At 69.1% G+C, this 17,411-nt stretch overlaps 4 protein-coding genes across 6 annotated transcripts; 1 reads left to right on the top strand and 3 right to left on the bottom strand.

Annotated features, from left to right (window-relative positions):
* Nucleotides 1–158: 158 nt before the first annotated feature.
* On the bottom strand, nt 159–6,545 carry HNRNPL (heterogeneous nuclear ribonucleoprotein L). Its single transcript, XM_066984731.1, is given in 15 exon segments — nt 159–278; nt 771–866; nt 996–1,053; nt 1,152–1,353; nt 1,438–1,559; nt 1,651–1,773; nt 1,776–1,883; nt 1,885–1,934; nt 2,026–2,097; nt 4,502–4,574; nt 4,663–4,759; nt 4,935–5,020; nt 5,230–5,467; nt 5,595–5,713; nt 6,501–6,545. Coding segments are annotated over 13 exon segments (1,371 nt in total). The 5' UTR covers nt 5,455–5,467; nt 5,595–5,713; nt 6,501–6,545; the 3' UTR covers nt 159–219.
* A 1,420-nt stretch (nt 6,546–7,965) lies between these two features.
* On the bottom strand, nt 7,966–10,521 carry SIRT2 (sirtuin 2). Its single transcript, XM_066984741.1, has 13 exons — nt 10,503–10,521; nt 10,261–10,419; nt 10,044–10,150; nt 9,883–9,939; nt 9,715–9,783; nt 9,502–9,631; nt 9,342–9,401; nt 9,150–9,205; nt 8,969–9,050; nt 8,793–8,845; nt 8,646–8,713; nt 8,303–8,369; nt 7,966–8,190 (listed from the first exon to the last, which is right to left on the bottom strand). Coding segments are annotated over exons 1-13 (1,101 nt in total). The 5' UTR covers nt 10,504–10,521; the 3' UTR covers nt 7,966–7,998.
* Nucleotides 10,522–10,920: 399 nt separating this feature from the next.
* On the top strand, nt 10,921–13,362 carry NFKBIB (NFKB inhibitor beta). The gene is given in 9 exon segments (XM_066984735.1): nt 10,921–11,260; nt 11,691–11,796; nt 11,894–11,968; nt 11,970–12,067; nt 12,069–12,112; nt 12,509–12,597; nt 12,699–12,848; nt 12,850–12,966; nt 13,082–13,362. Coding segments are annotated over 9 exon segments (993 nt in total). The 5' UTR covers nt 10,921–10,994; the 3' UTR covers nt 13,130–13,362.
* A 44-nt stretch (nt 13,363–13,406) lies between these two features.
* On the bottom strand, nt 13,407–17,342 carry SARS2 (seryl-tRNA synthetase 2, mitochondrial). Of its 3 annotated transcripts, none has more exons than XM_066984733.1 (16): nt 17,313–17,342; nt 16,637–16,732; nt 15,984–16,013; nt 15,735–15,875; nt 15,584–15,638; nt 15,423–15,486; nt 15,203–15,308; nt 15,025–15,072; nt 14,834–14,942; nt 14,666–14,711; nt 14,492–14,579; nt 14,289–14,401; nt 14,105–14,198; nt 13,903–13,995; nt 13,720–13,785; nt 13,407–13,626 (listed from the first exon to the last, which is right to left on the bottom strand). In XM_066984733.1, exons 1-16 carry the CDS (start codon nt 17,325–17,327, stop codon nt 13,408–13,410), a joined length of 1,383 nt encoding a protein of 460 aa, XP_066840834.1. In that variant the 5' UTR covers nt 17,328–17,342; the 3' UTR covers nt 13,407. The 3 variants fall into 3 exon arrangements, with proteins under 3 accessions (XP_066840834.1, XP_066840833.1, XP_066840835.1); XM_066984732.1 differs by having other exon boundaries at nt 17,103–17,342; XM_066984734.1 differs by lacking the exon at nt 15,984–16,013.
* Between the last annotated feature and the right edge of the window lie 69 nt (nt 17,343–17,411).

Below are 17,411 nucleotides of genomic sequence, written 5' to 3' on the forward strand. Positions count from 1 at the left end.
CGGGGGAGGGAGGGGGGGTGGCGGGGGGGGGCACACGCACAGTCGTCCTTAAAAATGGGGGGGTGAAAATGGGGGGGGGGGGGGGAGAAAAAAAGGGGGGGGGGCACCGCCGCGGGTGGCCTCTGCTCCACTTGGCTTTATTTTTTTTAAAAAAAAAAAAAAAAAAAAAGGAAAATGAACCAAACCGACGAGGGCGGGGGGGCCCCGCGGGGGGGCCGCTTAGGAGGCGTGCTGAGCCGTGGAGAAGCAGAGCTTGAGCGTGTAGGGGTACGGCCCGTCTGCGGGGAGACAGAGGGTTAACAGTGAGGGGGGGGAAACGGGGGGGGGAAACGGGGGGGGGAAAGGGGGGGGTGGGGGTAAATGGGGGGAACCGGGGGTGGTTGGGGGTAAATAGAGGGGAATCGGGGGAGTTCAGGGGGGTTTGGGGTAAACTGGGGGGAAAGGGGGGGGCTTCGGGGTGGTTTGGCTTAAATAAAGGTGAAGTTGGGGGGCTTGGGGGCGGTTCGGGTTAAGCAGAGGGGAATTTGGGGGGTGGGGGGGTTGGGGTTAAATAAAGGGGAAAGTGGAGGCGGTTTGGCGTAACTAGGTATTAGCAAAGCTGAATTTGGGGAATTTGGGGTGTTTGGGGTTAAATAACGGTGAATTTGGGATTGGTTCAGCTTAACTAGAGGTTAGCAAAGGCGAATCGGGGGAATCTGGGAGTGTTTCGGGTTCAGTAAAGGTGAATTTGGGGTTGTTTTGGCCTCTTTAGCCCCCCCGCGGCCACTTACTGGGGTTCTTCATCTGGTAGTGGTTGAGGAAGCCGAGGGTCTCGAGCGCGTCGCTCTTGGACTCCCACTCGAGCAGCCCCGAGGAGCTGCGCTCGCCTGCGGACGAGTGCCCCTTCCTCAGCCCGGCGGCTGCGGGCGGCCGTGCCGCCCCCGTCCCGGCCCCCCCGGGACCCCCGCCGGGGCAGGGAGCACCCGCGCGGCCGCTCCCTGCCCTCCCGCACTTACTCTTCCCCGAAAACACCTTGACGGACGACGGCCGCTTGACGCCCAGCTCATCGCAGATCTGCCAACGCCGAAAACACATCAAAAACACGCGAACCGGGGGGGGGGGGTGGGGTTTGGCCCCGCGGGGCGCGAGGAGGAGGAGGGCTGGCGGCGCACCTCGTAGAAGTTGTCCTCGGTCACCTCGAGGGGGGCGTTGAAGAAGTGCAGCACGTTGCTGGGGTGCTGGATCCTGTTCTTGGCCGCCTGCTCCGGGGTGGAGAAGCGGTTGTTGCGCGAGCCGCTGAAGTCCTTGTAGCTGCACGAGCCGTCCTCCAGCCCGTACGACTGCCCGGGCATGATGGCCTGCTGCTTGGACACGCTGCGGGGATGAGGGGGGGGTCAGCACGGCTGCGGTGCTGCCCCCCCGCCCCCCCCGGGCCCCCCCCCGGCCCCCGGGCCCCACCAGACGTTGAGCTTCTGCCCGAACATGAAGTTGTTGTTGAGGTGCGTGATGGCGCGGTCCACGGCGTAGCCGTCCGCCATCTCCACCATGGCCGCGCCCGGCTTGCTCTTCATGAACTTCACCTGGGGAACACCCGAAACGAGCCATTTTCCGAGGGTTTTGCCCCAAAACGCCCTGCGGGGGGGTGTTGGGGGGGCGCCCGGCCGCGCTCACCTTCTCCACGTTGCCGTAGAGGCAGAAGATGTTGAAGACGCGGTCGCAGTTCATCTTGGACTGGTCCAGGCCGTACACCATCAGCACGGGGCTGTCGGCGTGGGGGCCGTACTCGGGGGGGGGGCGGGCGGGGGGGGCGGGTGCCCGTACTGGGGGCCGTAGCGGCTGGGCCCCCGGCGGTGCCCCCCCACGGGGGGCCCCATCCTCCTGCCTTCGTAGTGGGGCGGGGGGGGGGCCGTAGCCCTCGTCGTGGTAGTGCCCGTGGTAGCCGCCGTGGGGGCCTCCTGGGGGGGGGGGGCACGGTTGAGAGGGTTGGGACCCCCGCCGGCACCCCCGTGCCCCCCCCCCGTGCCCCCCCCCCGCCCCATGCCCTACCGTACTCCGCCGGGTGGTCCCCGAGGAGGGGGGGCTGCCGCTGCCGCTTGCTGGGGTTGCCGCCGGGCTCGCCTACGGGGGGGAAGCAGAGGGGGGGGCACAAGCGTCACGGGGAGGGGGGGGGACGCAGCTCCGGGGTCCCCCCCTCCGAGTCCCTGACGCCCTGGCCCCGGAGGCTTTCTGAGGGGGAGGGGGGGGGGGTCCCAGGCGGCTCCTGGAGGCGTTTTGTTCCCCCTCCCCCCCCAGGAGCAGAGGGCCTGAGCCCTCTCCCCGCTCCCCCCCACCCCGCTGCTGCCCCCCCCCCCACCCAAATTTCCCTCCCGTGTCCCCGTCCCCCCCCCCAAATCGCCCGCGGGGACCGGGACGGGGCTGCCCGCAGCGCCCCCCGCTGCGCGCCCCCAGCTCCGGGCCGCCGCCGGTTTCTTTTAACGACCATTAAAAAAAAAAAAAAACAAACAACAAAAACTAAAACCAAATAAATTAACGTACAGGAAGAAATTAAAACAAAGTGGCAAGACATCCACCCCCCCGCCCCGACAAAGGGGAGAGGGGGGGGCGAGACCGGTACAGGCAGCAAAGCCCCAGCGGGACTCGGTGAGAGGAGCCGCCAGCCGCGGCCGGGACGCGCTCAGGTCGCTCTTCTCTTCCCTTCGCCTGCTCCGAGGCCGGTGCCAGCCCCACAAGGACGGAAAAGGGCTACTTACAGCGGGGGGGGCGGGCGGGCCCCGCGCCGGGGAAAAACGCGCTCTTTCTCTTACCATTGGACGCGTCAAGAGTGAGTTAGCACAGTTGTGAAAGATGGCGGCCCATCAAACATACACTGCGACCCTGCATCACATGGTTTCAGAGTCACAAACACAGGTCAAAGGCACGGAACCGCTACAATTCGCTTAAAAAAAACAGCAAAGTCTCTTAAAAAAAAAAAAAGCAAAGTCTCTAAAAAAATAAAAAAAAAAGCAGTCTTTAAAAAAAAAACTAAAGTCTCTTTGAAAAGGCTAAGCTCTTTTAAAAGCCTCAACTCCTTAAAAGAACCTACCATCGTTAAGAGAGGCTCGAGTCTTTTAAAAAAAAAAAAAAACAGCCTGACATCTTTAAAAAAAAAGCCTGACATCCTCAAAGCAAAGTCAAATCCTTTAGACCAAAGGAGAATCCTTCAAAAAGCAAAAGCCTCTCGCGAGGCAAGGTCTCACGGCTGCTCGGCCCTCAGGTACCTCAGGTACCGGCCGAGGGGGTGGTGAGGGGGAGTGTTCCTCCGTGTGGTGTGCGGTGTCGGTGTCGGGGCGCTGCTCGCGGTGTGCGTGTCTCCTCTGTGAGCGCGCGCGTGCGGCGCGCGCGGCCCAGCTACGGCCTGCCGGGGCTCTGTGTGCCCCGGGGCTCGCTTTGGGTTTTGCTTTTCCTCCGCTCGGCGGCGCTGGCAGCGGCGGCAGGTGAGGCCCGCGGGAGGAAGCCGAGCGAGCAAAGGAGCTGCCCTCCCCCAGCAACCCGCGCTGAGCGCCATCCTAAGTCTTGGAGGGCCTCGGATCTACTCCGTTCTCCGATAAAGGCGCCGCCGGCCGTGTGCTGAGGACCCTCTGGGCCGTGTTTCCTAGGCGTGTGTACCTTCTCGGGCTCGGTGTGCCTTGGTTTAAGTAAGAGGAGTGTCTGCTGGGGCACGCGGCGCCTCTTTCTCTGTGCTGCAGATAGTCCTTGGGCCGCGGGGCCGTGTCCTTGCTGCACTGAGCTCTGGGTGCTGCTTGGCTCTGGATGCTGCGTGTTTTCTCCGAGTGAGGTTTTTGTTTTTGTTTTTTGTTTGTTTGGTTTTGGTTATTTTTTGGCTTTTCTACACTGTGTGGTGGTGTGAGCAGTGTGCAGAGGCAGGTCGGGGCTTCCGCCGTGGTACGATCCCCGTTTAAAAACGGGGGAGGGGGGGGACGTCCGGCCGTCCGGCGGGGAAGGCAGCGATTCCTCGGCGGGGACCGCGGCGACCCCCCCCGGCGCCCGCCGCCCCCGCTTCGAGGCCGACAGCCCCGGCTTTCAAACGGGACCGGGAGGGACCCCCCCGGGGGGGGGGTTCGGGCGGCGTTCGCCCCGGTAAATCTCCCGGGAGCCGGCGCCTCCCCCCCGGTTTCGCCCACGCGCGGCCCCGCTGCGGTAAGTCCCGAGGCCGAGGCGCGCGGGGGGGGCTGCCTGCACCCCGCCTGAGACCCCCCCCGACCAGAGACTCCTCAAAAATTAAAAAAAAAAGCCCCAGACCCACCCGCGCACAGGCTCCCCTCGCTCCAAGCGCCTTAACCCGAGCCTTCCCGACGGGCGACACGCGGGACGAGCCCCCGAGAGACCCCCCCCCCCCCCCCGGTGCTCGAAACGGGGATTTTTCCACCCAATTCGCCCCCCCCGAGCCCCTCGAGCACGGCTGGGGGCGCGGGGTGGGGGCGGGCAGGCGGCATCGGGGTAACGGGAGCGCTGTGAGGGCTGCGCCCGAGCCGGCGGGGATTACCTTGGCCGCTCAGGTTGGGGTTGGTGTAGTCCCACGTGTCCTGGTCGTTCTTGAAGACGTTGAGGCGCGTGGGCTGCGGGGCGGACGGACAGACGGACAGCGGGGTCAGCACCGGCGGCGTGGCGCCGCGGGGGGGGCGGGGACGGCGGGGGGGGGCTCACCTTGGCGTACTCGATCTTCAGCGTGCAGCACCCCGAGTAGATGTCGGCCCCGTTGAGGGACGCCTTAGCGCGCTGCGCGCTCTGCACCGAGTCGAACGTGCGCGGCGTTAAGGAATTGGGGACAAAAAGGTGTTTTATGGCCGTTTTCCCCGTCCGGGAGCGGGGCCGAGCGCGGGCAGGCCCCAAAGGGACGCCTCGCCGGGGGCGCAGCCGCCGAAATACCGCCCGGGGAGCGGCGGAGCCCGACGGGGACCCCAGGCACTGAAGGATATTCCACCATGGCCTGCACGCCGTTCTTGCGGAAGATGACGATCCTCTGCACAGGGCCGCAGGGGTTGCAGATGGTGTAGAGCACGTCCTGCGGGGGGGGGCACGGTGAGGGGGCCGCCTCCAGGACCCCCCAAATCGCCCCCAAGGGCAACGAGCCGCACAGCCACAGCGCCAAAAACGAGGGGGATCGGGTTCGAGGCCGCTCAGGACCCCCTCAGGACGCGTTCCCCGTGGTGTTGACGCACCCCAAACCTCCCCCAGCGCCCCCCCCCCCCCCCCCCCCAAGCCGCCACGCACCGTGGTGATGGAGTAGATGGGGTTGAGGATGGTGAAGAGCAGCACGTTGTTGACCCCCCGCGAGTCGTCGGCGTCGCCCGGGCGCGAGATCTTCTGGCTGGTGGAGTAGTTGACGAAGGCGGGGTGCCCGGCGATGTAGATCTGGTTGTCCGCCGCGTAGTTGACGGCGTTGCAGGCGCCCAGGATGTCCTCAAACTCCACCAGGGCCTGCCTTTTCTTGGGCATCACCACCACGTAGCTGCGGGACGGCAGGACGGGCTCGGGACGGGCTCAGGGGGGTGGCAGGGGGCCCCAATCCCTGCCCCCGGAGGAGGGGATTGGCTTTTCGGGGGCCCCAATCCCTGCCCCCCGGGGGTTTCGCTCACCTGATGGGGCCGAACTCCTGCAGGGCCTCCACCAGGTCGGCCTCCACCACGCCGTCGATCAGCCCGCGGATGTGCACCACAGGGGACGCCGGCGTCTTGTGGGGGTCGTCGTAGTTCTCCTGGGGGGGGGGCAGGGGGAGGTCAGAGCGCGGCGCCCAGGGGTGCTGAGCTCTTGGTCCCCCCCAGATCCCTGCGGCAGGCAGGGGGCAGCGACCCCACAAAGGGTCCCGCAGCCCCATGCGCACCCTCCCCTCGTCCTGGGGGTGCAGAGCGCCCCTCAGCTCCCAGCACCCCCGACCCCGGCCCCCAGGGCTGTGCCTCTTAGCCCCCTCCTCCTCTCCTTCCTCACCTCTTCCTCTTCCTTCCCCCTCCTCCTCTTCCTCCTCCCCCCTCCTCTTCTTCCTCACCTTCCTCCTCCTCCTCACCCCCCTCCTCTTCTTCCCCCGTCTCCTTCTCCTCTTCCTCCCCCCTTCATCCCCTCTTCTTCCTCACCCCATCTCCTCCTCTTCTTCCTTCCCCCCTCCTCCTCTTCCCTCCTTCTTCCCTCCCCCACCTCTTCTTCCTTCCTCCATCTCCTCTTCCTCCCCTCCTCTTCCTCCCTCCCCCTCCTGCTCTTCCTCCCCTTTCTCCCAACCTCCTCCTCTTCTTCTTCCTCCCCCCTCCCTTCTCCTCTCCCCCCTCCCCCTCCTCGTCTCCCTCCTGCTCTTCCTCCCTCCCCTCTCCTCCTCTTCCTCCCCCCTCCCCTATTCTTCCTCCCTCCCCCCTCCTCCTCTTCCTCCCCCCTCCCCTATTCTTCCTCCCTCCCCCCTCCCCCCCTCCCCCTGCTCTTCCACCTCCCTCCTCCTCCTCCTCTTCTTCCTCCCCCCTTTCTCCCATCCTCCTCTTCCTCCCCCCCCCCCCGCTCACCGCTCCGGCCGCCCCGGGCCCTCCGCCGCCCCCCCCCGGCCCCCCGGCCCGTGCGGCGGGGGCTCGGCGTTCTCCGTCTTCTGGCGCTTGGGGGCCCGCCCGCCCTCGCCGCCCCCGCCGTAGTAGCGGCCCGAGCCGCCGCCGCCGCCCGCCGCCATTTTGCCCATGTCGGCCCCGCGCCCGCCGCCCTCGGCGCTCTGCGGGCCCCGCCACCGCCGCCGCGACATGGCGCCTCGCTCCGCCGCGCCGCCTCCGCCCCGCCCCTATTGGGCGGCGCCGCCGCCACTCAGGCGGGGCCCGAGCCTCATTGGCCCGCTCGGCCTCCGGCCCGCCCACCGCCGCGATTGGGCTCGGCGGCGCTCCTGGCTGTCAGCGCGGGAGGCGCTTCTCATTGGCTGGGGCGCGCGTCCGTTCGCCCGCCCACCGAGCTGGTTGGCTGGGGAGGCTGTCCGTCTGGGCTGCGCCCCGCCCATCTTCACGGCCCTGCGCCGAGGCTCCGCCTTCTTCTTCCCGACTCGCTGAGTTCCCCAGAAGGCCTTTCGGCAGCGGGTCGCGAGGCTATTGGTCGAACGGAACGCCGATCAACATCCCTTAGCTCTGATTGGCTCCTGCTCTTGCCTCTCACGACCCCTTCGGGCTCTCCCTCGGGGACAACCCCAGGGCGCGCAAGGGGGCTCGAATCTTATTGGCCAAGCCAGCTGCCTATCAACCCCAACTCCAGCTCAGATTGGCCGCCACCCTCAGGCTTCACTTCTGATTGGCCGGGCCCCTCAGAGCTGGCCCTGCCCACCACCTTGGCTACGGCGGGACCCCTGTGGGGGGGGGGGCAGAAGCCCTCAGAGCCCCCCCGGGGCCGGTTGGGGCCCCCCGAACCCTAAAAGTGCTGGAATCCCCCCCCAAAAGTGCTCGAATCCTCCCCAAAAACTATTGGGACCCCCCAAACAGGCCCCTGAGAGCCCCCCAAAAGTGCTGCCCCCCCCCCCCCCCCCCCAGCCCATTGGGGCCCCCCAGAGCCCCCGAAAATTGCTGTGCCCCCCCCCCAAGGGGTTTGGATCCCCCCCAGGGTCCCCCAAAATTGCTGGGAACCCCCAAAAAAGTTCTGGGACACCTCCAAGAGGCTGAGACCCCCCCCCCAGAGCCCCCCAAAAGGGGCTGCCCCCCCATGAAAATTGCCCCGCCCCCCAAGTGCCCCCAAAGAGGGCCAGGACCCCCCAAAGGGCTGACTGAGGCCCCCCCAGAACCCCCAAAAGTACTGGAATCTCCCCCAAAGTGCTCGGGCCCCCCCCGACCCCCCCCCCCACGCCAATTGGGGCCCCCCCACAGCCCCCCAAAAGGGACTAGGACCCCCCAGGGCTGGGGCCTGGGACCCCCAGTGCCCCCCACCCCAACCCCCCTTCCCTAAATGCCCCCCCCAAACATGTGCCCCCCCCCCAAAAAAAAACAACAAACCACACACAACTGGGGCTGAAACGCGTCCCTTTACTGCCCCCACCCCTCCCTACGGCGGGGGGGCCCCGCTCCCCTCCTGGGGCTTGCTGGGGCCCCCCCCCCGCCCCTCCTCCTTGCCCCCCCCGGCCTTTTTGCCCGCCCCCCCACCCTCGCCGTTGCCCCCCGGGGCCTTTTTGTCGCCCCCCCGGGCCTTGGCATCGATGGCGGCGTGCTCCTTCCTCACCAGCTCCTGCAGCTCCTCCTGCGGGGACGGGGTGTAAGTGACCCCCCCCCGGATTGTGAGACCCCCCCGGGCCCCCCCCCAGCCATGGGACCCCCCCCAAATCATGGGGGGGTGGGGTGGGGGGCCGTACCTTCCAGCCCAGCAGCTCCGCCAGCTCCAGGCAGCCTTGGTCGCAGTCCCCCAGCCAGGCCACGTCCCTGGGGGGGGAGCGGGATTTTTTTTGGGGGGGGGGGGCGGGAGGTTGATTGGGTAGCCCCCCTATTTGTGGGGGGGGGGGGCATAACCCCTCAGCACCCCCATAAGAAAAAAGAGAGCTCAGCTGCTTTTCTCCCCCCAGCTGCTGTAAATGGGGGACCCTGTTCCCCCCACCCCAATGTGCCCCCCCCAAACCTCCCGGACCGCCCCCCCCCGAGCCCCCTCTACCCCCCCCACCCCCTCTGCCCCCCCCCCCGACCCCCCCAGCCCCCCCCCACCTGTAGGCTTTGTCCGAGTCGAAGTCCATCCCGCAGCCGAAACCCATCAGGGACATGAAGGGGTCGCTCTGGGGGTGGGGGGGGGAAGAGAGAAATAGCATGGGGGGGCATTAACAATTGCCCCCCCCCCATTTGCCCCCCCCTCACCTGCCCCGTCTTCTCCTTGTTGATGAGGACCCGGGGGGTGCTGGCGGGGGACCCTGCGGGGGGGCGAGAAAGGGGCAGGTGAGGGGGCAGAGGACACGGGGGGGGGGCAATGACACAAGGGGGGGGGACACAACGACATGGGGGGGGGGACACGACGCCCTGGGGGGGGGGGGCACACGACCTGCTGACGAGGGAGGCGAAGGGCTGGACCTGCAGCGAGGTGCCCATGATGAGGAGCAGGTCGACCTTCTGGAAGTCCTGGGGGGGGGGACAGGGGGATGTGGGGGTGAGGCCGTGGCCCCCCCCTCGTCCCGTGGCCCCCCCTCGTCCCGTGCCCCCCCCCCGCAAAGCACTCACCGACTGCAACAGCGTGAAGAAGCGCGAGGGGAGACTCTCGCCGAAAAACACGATGTCTGGGGAGGGGAACAACAACGAGGGGGGGGCGACGGATGTAGGAGGGAATAAAAACGGGGGGGGGCAAGACTTGTGGTGCCCCCACACTTTAAAATTTTAAGGGGGGGGGGGCACCGGATCCCCGCCCCCCCTCACCTGGCTTCACCACACTCTGGCACTTCTCGCACTTGGGGACGAGGGACGAGAGGATGCGCTCTGCGGCAGGGGGGGGCCGGCAGAGCTCAGGGTTTTTTTATTTTCTGGGGGGGGGGGGCAGCACTGGGAGCCCCCCCGCGCCCCCCCCGGCCGCCGTTACCCTTCATCCAGTGCAGGCCGTAGGGCTGGCGGCAGGAGGCCCGCGTGCAGTGGGAGGTGAAGAAGGTGCCGTGCGCCTCCACCAGCTCCTCGGGCTCCAGCCCCGCCACCCGCTCCAGGGTGTCGATGTTCTGGGGGCGAGGGGGGGGGCGTTCGCACCAGGGGGGGGCCTTGGAGCCGGGGGGGGGGGCAGGAAATGTTTTGGGGCGCACACCTGGGTGTAGCAGCGCAGCAGCAGCCCCTTCTCCTTCAGCAGGCGCATGAAGTAGTGGCATACGGTGGGCTGGGGGGGGGACAGGATTTAAGGGGGGGGCAGAGAATTTAGGGGGGGCATGGCGTGTGCCCCCCCCCCTCATTGTCCCCCCCAGGATCCTTTTCTTACCTTGAGCTGCCCTGGAAGCAGCTCCTTGGCCAGGGCGAAGAAAGGCTCCGGGTGTTCCTGGGGGAGAAGGGAGGGGAAAATGAAGCGGGGGGGGGGGGGCAGGGCCCTGGGGGGGTGTCAGGACTCTGGGGGGGGGGCTCCCGAAGCCCCCCCCCGCACACCTTGAAGTAGGCGATGTCGAAGATGGCCTCGGGGTAGGGCAGCGCGTAGTGCGCCAGGTTGGCGTAGAGCCCGGTGCCGGGCGAGCGGAAATCGGGGATCCCGGCGGCTGCGGGGGGAGGACGGGGGGGCAACGTCAGCGACCCCCCCGGCCCCGTTACCGCCCCCCCGGCCCCGTTACCGCCCCCCCGGCCCCGTTAAGCCCCCGGCCCCGCTCACCCGTGGAGATGCCGGCGCCCACCATGCACACCACGCGGCGGCACCGCCCGCTCTGCACGAACCGGGCCACGCCGGGCAGCGACAGCTCGTCCAGCACCCGCTCCGCCGGCTCCGAGCCCAGGCCCAGCGTCCGCGCCAGGAGGCTCCGCAGCAGCTCCACTGCGGGGGGGGGGGGGCGCCGTTAAACCCCCCCGGTTCCCCCGGTCCCTCCCCCCCCCCCCGCCCCGGTTCCCGGCCCTTACTCTCGGCCTCCCCCGCAGCACCGCCCTCGGGCTCCGCCTCCTCGCCGGCCTCGGCACCGGCGCTGGGGGCAAAGGGGGAGGGGGCCGGGGGGGGGGGGTGTCAGGGGGCGCCGCCACCGGACCGCCCCCCGTCCCCCCGCCAGGCCCCGGTTACCGTCCTCGGCCGACATGGGCAACTCCCGGCGTGCCCCGCGCCGCCACACCTCCCGGCGTGCCCCGCGCGGGGCCGCGCTGATTGGCTGAAACCCGTCGGGAGTCCGGGCGGACTACACCTCCCGGCACCCCCCGCGCGGGGAAGCGCCGATTGGCCGAACCCGTCGGACTACACCTCCCGGCACCCCCCGCGCGGGGAAGCGCCGATTGGCTGAACCCGTCGGACTACAACTCCGGCACCCCCCGCGCGCCGTTCCCCCCCCCCCCCCCCCCCCTCCATTACCGGGGATTTCCCGGGACGGCGGCGCGGGCCCATGGCGGCCTGAGCGCGGCCCCGGCATGGCGGCCGCGGAGGCGGCGGCGCCGCCGCCAGCGGGCGATGGGGGAAAGCGGCCGGAGGGCGACGAGTGGTGCGACAGCGGCCTGGGCTCGCTGGGCGACGGGCAGCTGGCGCCGCTGCCCGCCAGCCCCGGCCCGCTCCCGGGGCCCGGCGGCCTGCCCGGGTCCCCCCCCGGTAACGAGGAGGCCCCGGCGGCGGCGGCGGCCCCAGACCCCGAGGCCTGGCTGCGGCACGTGCTGAGCTTCGTCACCGAGGACGGCGACACGTGAGGGGGGGGCGGAATGGGGGGGGGGGGGGGGGGCGGGGACCGGGGACGGTGGGGGGGGGGGCGGGGGACCCGGACCGGGGGACCAGGACCGGGGGGGGGGGCGGGGCGGCGTCCCCTTGTTTTAGGGCCGGGGGCTCTCCTTGTCTTCTTTTAGGACCGGGCCCCCCCCCCCCCCGTTTTAGGACCGGGGCGCTCCCCCCTCCCGTTTTAGGACCGGGGCGCCCCCCCCCCCGTTTACGACCGGGGCGCCCCCCCCCCTTGTAGGACCGGGGCGCCCCCCCTTGTAGGATCGGGGCACCACCCCTTGTAGGGCTGGGGCCCCCCCTTGTAGGGCCGGGGCACCCTCCTTTTAGGATCGGGCCGACCCCCCCCCCATGTAGGATAGGGCCACTTCATGGCCGTGCTGACCCCCTCGCCCCTGTTGTAGGGCCCTGCACCTCGCCGTCATCCACGAGCACGAGGCCTTCCTGGACTCCATCCTGCAGCGCACCGAGGGCACGGCGTACCTGGACCTGCAGAACGACCTGGGGCAGGTAACGGGGCCGGGGGGGGGCGGACAGGTGTATACGGGGAGGGGGGGGGTTAAATAAAGCTAAAAACTCCTTTTATTTGTGACCGCCCCCCCCCCAGACCGCGCTGCACCTCGCCGTCATCCTGGGGCTGCCGGCCTTCGTGCGCAAGCTGCGGGCGGCAGGCGCGGGGGCCGGGGGTGCAGGAGCGGGGGGGGCACACGGCGCTGCACCTGGCCTGCCGCGAGGGGCAGCCCGCCTGCGCCCGCCACCTCCTGGGCCCCCCCACGCGCCCCCCGCCGCTGAGACGCGGAGCAGCTGGAGAGCGTGAATTATGATGGTGGGGGGGGGACGGGGGGGGTGGTGGGAGGGGGCGTTGGGGGGTACGGGCAGGGTACGGGGGGGGGGAATGGGATGTGGAGGGGGAAACGGGGAAAATGGGATATGGGGGGGGGAAATGGGATCGGGGGGGGGAAAGGGATATGGGGGGGGACATGGGATGGGATACAGGGGGAGATGAGATGGGGACAGGACTGGGGGGACACGGGAGGGGGGCACAGGATCGGGGGGGGATGCAGGATATGGGACGTGGGGGGGATACAGAGGGACAAAACGGGGCTGGGGGCGTGGGGACACAGAGAACACACCGCAGGGCTATGGCACGGGGACATGAGGGGGGGGACACGCGATGCCGGGGGGGGCATCCCGGTGATGTCCCCGTGCCCCCCCCCCCCAGGTTACACCCCCCTGCACGTCGCCGTCCTGCGCAAGGACGTGGAGCTGGTGCAGCTGCTGCTGCGCGCCGGCGCCGACCTCAACAAAGCGGTGAGCGCGGCCGCGCCGGGGGGGGGGGGTGTGTGGGGGGGGCACGATGCCATCCCTGACCCCCCCCCCGTGTGCGTGTGTGTTCCTCCCCAAAATAAAAGGAGCCGAGCTGTGGCCGCACCCCCCTGCACCTGGCGGTGGAGGCGCAGAGCCCCGAGCTGGCGGAGCTGCTGCTGCGGGCGGGGGCCGACCCGGCGGCGCGGGGGTACGGGGGGCGCACCCCCCTCTACAGCGCCCGGCACCGCCCCGACCCCCCGCCTGCCCCAGCTGCTGCGCGCCTTCGGGGCCCCCGACCCCCCCGGCGACTCGGAGGACAGCGAGGACGACGACGAGGACGACGAGGACGACGACGGCGACGACAGCAGCGGCGTGAGTAGCCCCCCCCCCCCCCCCCCCCCCGAAAAGAACTGCCCACGTCCCCGGGGGGGGGCACCCCCAGATTTTGCGGGAGGGGCTGAATGCCGTTGTGTCCCCCCCCACCCAGGAGGAATACGACGACATCGTCATCAACAGCGGCCGCTGCGTGGACTGAGGGCCCCCCCCAGACCTGCGGGGCCGCCCCCCCGGACCTGCAGCTGCCTTCCCCTATTTATCGGGGCCCCCCGAAGCCATGGGCTGGACTTTGGGGGGGCCCACACGCCCCCTCCTGCCCCTTCTCCCTGGCTGTAGCGTAGAGGATTTCTATCAATCGTTGTAAAATAAAAAAAAGGGGGGGCAGCCCCCCTCCATGTGCCCCCCCACCCCCCAAATCCGGTTCCCACGAAACGCCTGTCGATGTTTTATTGCTGGGGGGAGCGGCGAAAGCGGCGTTTATTTGAGGCTCATTAACATTCTGGGAGGGGAGGGGCATCTGCGTGTCCCCCGAGGCTCCTCCGCGCCCCCCCTGGCATGGGCCCCCCCCTCGGCCCCCCCTGGCCCCCCCCCGGGCTGGTTGGGGCCGATGTAGCGCAGCAGCGGGGCTGGGGGCTGCGTGAGCACGGCGCGGCCGACGAAGGGCTGCAGGGCGGGGGGCACGCGAACGCTGCCGTCCTGGGGGGGGGGGGGGGGACAAAGAGACAAGAGAAGCGTTAGCCCCCCCTCTGTGCGCCCCCCCACCTCGTGTCCCCCCCCCCCGCCACGCACCGGCTGCTGGTTGCACTCCAGGAGGGCGATGAGCATCCGCGACACGGCGCAGGCTGTGCCGTTCACCTGGGGGGGGCAAAGGATGGGGTGTGAAGGGATGGGGGGGCTTGAAAGAACCCTGGGGGGGGCTCACAAACCCCCTGGGGGGGGGCTCAAACCCCCTGGGGGGGGCTCAGCACCCACCGTGTGCGCGTGGCGCAGCCGCCCAGCCCCGTCGCTGTACATGATGTTGAGCCGCCGGCTTTGGTAGTCGGTGCAGTTGGAGGCGCTGGAGATCTAAAACGGGGGGGGGGACACTGTGGGGACCCCCAAATCCCACCCCCAGCACGCCCTGGGGGGGTAACTTGCCCCCCCCCGGGGTAATTTGCCCCCTCCCTGCTCTCACCTCCCCGTACTTGCCCCGGCCGGGCATCCAGGCTTCGATGTCGAACTTGCGGTAGGCGGGGAGCCCCAGCTCCTGCGTGGGCATGTCGAGGACGCTGCGGGGAGCGGGACTGAAATATTGGGGGGGGGGACACAGGGCAGGGCCCCCCCCCGCCTCCTCTTTCTCCTCACCCCCCCAGACTGACCGGTAGTGCAGCCCCAGCTCGGAGAAGATTTCCTTCTGCAGCGCCACGAATTCATCCAGCAGCTCCTCGCTCTCCGTCCCGCTCTCGGCCGCCGTCACCCCGAACATCTCCACCTGGGGGGGCAGCGTGGTCCCGAGCGTCCCCCCCCCCCGCGGTGGTCCTGAGCCCCCCCCCGGTGGTGCTGAGCCCCCCCCTGCCCCTACCTTGGTGAACTGATGCACGCGGTAGAGCCCCCAGGGCTCCCGGCCCGTGTCGGTCTCAGCGCGGTAGCACGTGCTGGAGCAGACGACCCTGGGGGGGGGCGGGGGGGCAGGCAGTCAATAAAGCCCCCCCCGGTGCCCCCCTGGCCCCACACAGCACCTCCACAGCCCCCGTACCTGATGGGCATGTCCTGCAGCCGCACTGCGTGGTCCATGAAGTACCCTGGGGGGAGAGATGGGGGAAAAGGGGGAGTTTGGCCCCGTTTTTCCCCGTTTTCGTCCAGTTTTTCCCCGTTTTCCCCCCCGTTTTTCCCCGTTTCCCTCCCCTTTCGCCCCATTTCTCACCTGCGATCCCCACCTCGGAGGTGCCGGCCAGGCACAGGTCCTCAAAGCGCGCGGGGTCAATGGTGTAGACGGGCGAGGGGGTGGCGTTGAGCTGCATCCCGCACCCCTCCTGGGGGGGGGGGGGGGACAGGGGTGTCACTTTGTGCTGGGGGGGGGGCAGGACCCCAAACCCCCCTGGGGGGGGCACTTACAAAGACAGCGCCTCGCAGCAGGTCAGGGACCGTCATGGGCAGGAAGCCCTGGAGCAAGAGGAGCGTTTGGGGGGAGGGATTTAAGGATTTCGGGGGGACTTAAGGATTTGGGGTAGGAATTTAGGATTTGGGGGGGTCACACACGTGTGTCCCCCCCCCCCTTCGATGGCGGCCGTACCTTGGGCAGCAGCTTGGCCAGGACGAAGCTCACCAGCGCGTGCTGCAGCAGCGCGCCCGCCCCGCACAGGTAGTAGGAGCGGTGCCCCGAGACGTGCGACAGGCGCCTGGCACGGGGACACGGCCGTCACCCCACGGAGGGGGGGGGCTGCCTCCCCCGGGGGGGGTCCCCGTGCTGGATTGGGAGGGATGTGATAAAGGCGGGGGGGGGGGGAACTCACCGCTGGCGGATGATGTCCAGCGCCTCGCCCAGCTCCAGGTGTCCCCTCGGCTGGAAGTCAAAGACTGCGGGGACAGGAGGGAGCCTTCGTCACCCTGGGGACCCTCCTCTTCCTCCCTGCACCCCCCACTGTGGGTCCCCCCCCCATGGGTCCCCCCCTACCTGGCTTCTCTCCCACCACCTCCATCACCCGGGCCTGGCTCTCGTCCCCGACGGGCTGGAAGGAGACGGGAGCAAGGGTGTTGGGGGGGGGGGCCAGGGGGTTTTGGGGGCAAAAAAAGGGGGTTTTGGGAGTGCCCCCCCCCCAGCTCACCGCCTCGGGGTGGGTGCGGTTGGGGAGCTGCAGCGCCTTGAGGTAGAAGCGCTCGTCCAGCGCCGCCTCCTCGGCCAGCAGCGCCTGCAGCTGCAGCCGTACCTGGCGCCCCCGTGCCCGCAGCGCCGCGTACTCGGGGACCTGGGGGGGGGGACAGGGACGAGCGTCCTGCGGCCGCCCCCCCCCCCCCCCCCCCCCCCCCAGCTGGGTCTGGGGCACCGGGCGCCCCCCCCCGCCCCAGGGTCTTACCGCCTGCAGCGCGTCCTTGGCGTGGGAGGCCTGGGGGGGGAGAGAGGGTGAGGGATGGGGACATTTGGGGATGGCTTGGGGACATTTGGGGACATTTAGGGGCAGTTTGGGGACAATTTGGGGATGTTTAGGGACAGTTTGGGGACAATTTGGGGACGTTTAGGGTCATTTGGGAACAACTGAGGACGTTTAGGGACATCTGGGGACAATTTGGGGATGTCCAGGGACATCTGGGGATGTTTGGGGACAATCTGGGGACATCTGGGGACGTTCTGGGATATTTAGGGACAATGTGGGGACATTTGGGGACATTTTGGGATTTTTGGGGACAATCTGGGGACATTTGGGGACATTTGGGGACATTTTGGGATTTTTGGGGACAATTTGGGGACGTTTAGGGTCATTTGGGAACATCTGAGGACGTTTAGGGACATCTGGGAACGTTTGGGGACAATTTGGGGACATTTGGGGATGTTTTGGGATATTTAGGGACAATTTGGGGACATTTTGGGATATTCGGGGACAATCTGGGGACGTTTAGGGTCATTTGGGAACATCTGAGGATGTTTAGGGACATTTAGGGATGTTTGAGGACAATTTGGGGGTCATTTGGGGACTATTTCAGGAAGTCTGGGGACACCTGGGGCACTCACCACCAGCTCCCGCACGCCCCGGGCCACGTCGTCCTTCTGGGCCTCGAGGCGGGCGATGGCGGCGCGCACCTCGCCCAGGCGGGCCCAGGTCTGCAGCTGGGGGCGGGGCCTGCCCTCAGGCCACGCCCATGCCGCAAGCCCCGCCCCTAGAACGCTCCGGGCCCAGCCGGCTGCTCTCCGAGGCCCCGCCCCCCGGGGACACGCCCCCAGAAGCCCCGCCCTCTTTGGGACACCCCATTGGTCCCCCAGGCCCCGCCCACCCGAAGCCCCGCCCACCCGAAGCCCCGCCCTGCAGATCCCCTGCCCCGAAGCCCCGCCCACCTCCCGAAGCCCCGCCCACCTCCCGACGCCCGCTCCCAGGCCCCGCCCACCCCCAGACCCCCACCCCACTCCCTCTGTCCCGCAGCCCCGTCAGGCCCCGCCCACCCCCCAAGCCCCGCCCACCCCGCGGCCCCGCCCCGCTCACGATGTCCCGCAGGTCGCCCTCCCGCAGCGGGCCCCGCCTCCTCTCCAGCTCGCGGCCGCTCAGCGCCTCCACGTCCAGCCGCGGCCGCGCGCTCAGCCCCTCGCGCGCGTGCTCGTACAGCCGGCTCCGCCCGGCCACGCCCCCCGCCGCGCGCCGGCCACGCCCTCCCCCCCCCGCCGCCGCCGCCCGCCGGGCCGCCGCCAGCAGCACCCTGGGCGCCGCCATCTTTGATCCGGCACCGGAAGCGGGCCCTCCACAAACCGGAAGGGGGCGGGGCTAGCCAGTATTTACGCCCCTCCCTCCCCTTAT

Source organism: Anser cygnoides, chromosome 29 (assembly GCF_040182565.1).
Source record: "Anser cygnoides isolate HZ-2024a breed goose chromosome 29, Taihu_goose_T2T_genome, whole genome shotgun sequence".
In the NCBI taxonomy this organism is placed as follows: domain Eukaryota; kingdom Metazoa; phylum Chordata; class Aves; order Anseriformes; family Anatidae; genus Anser; species Anser cygnoides.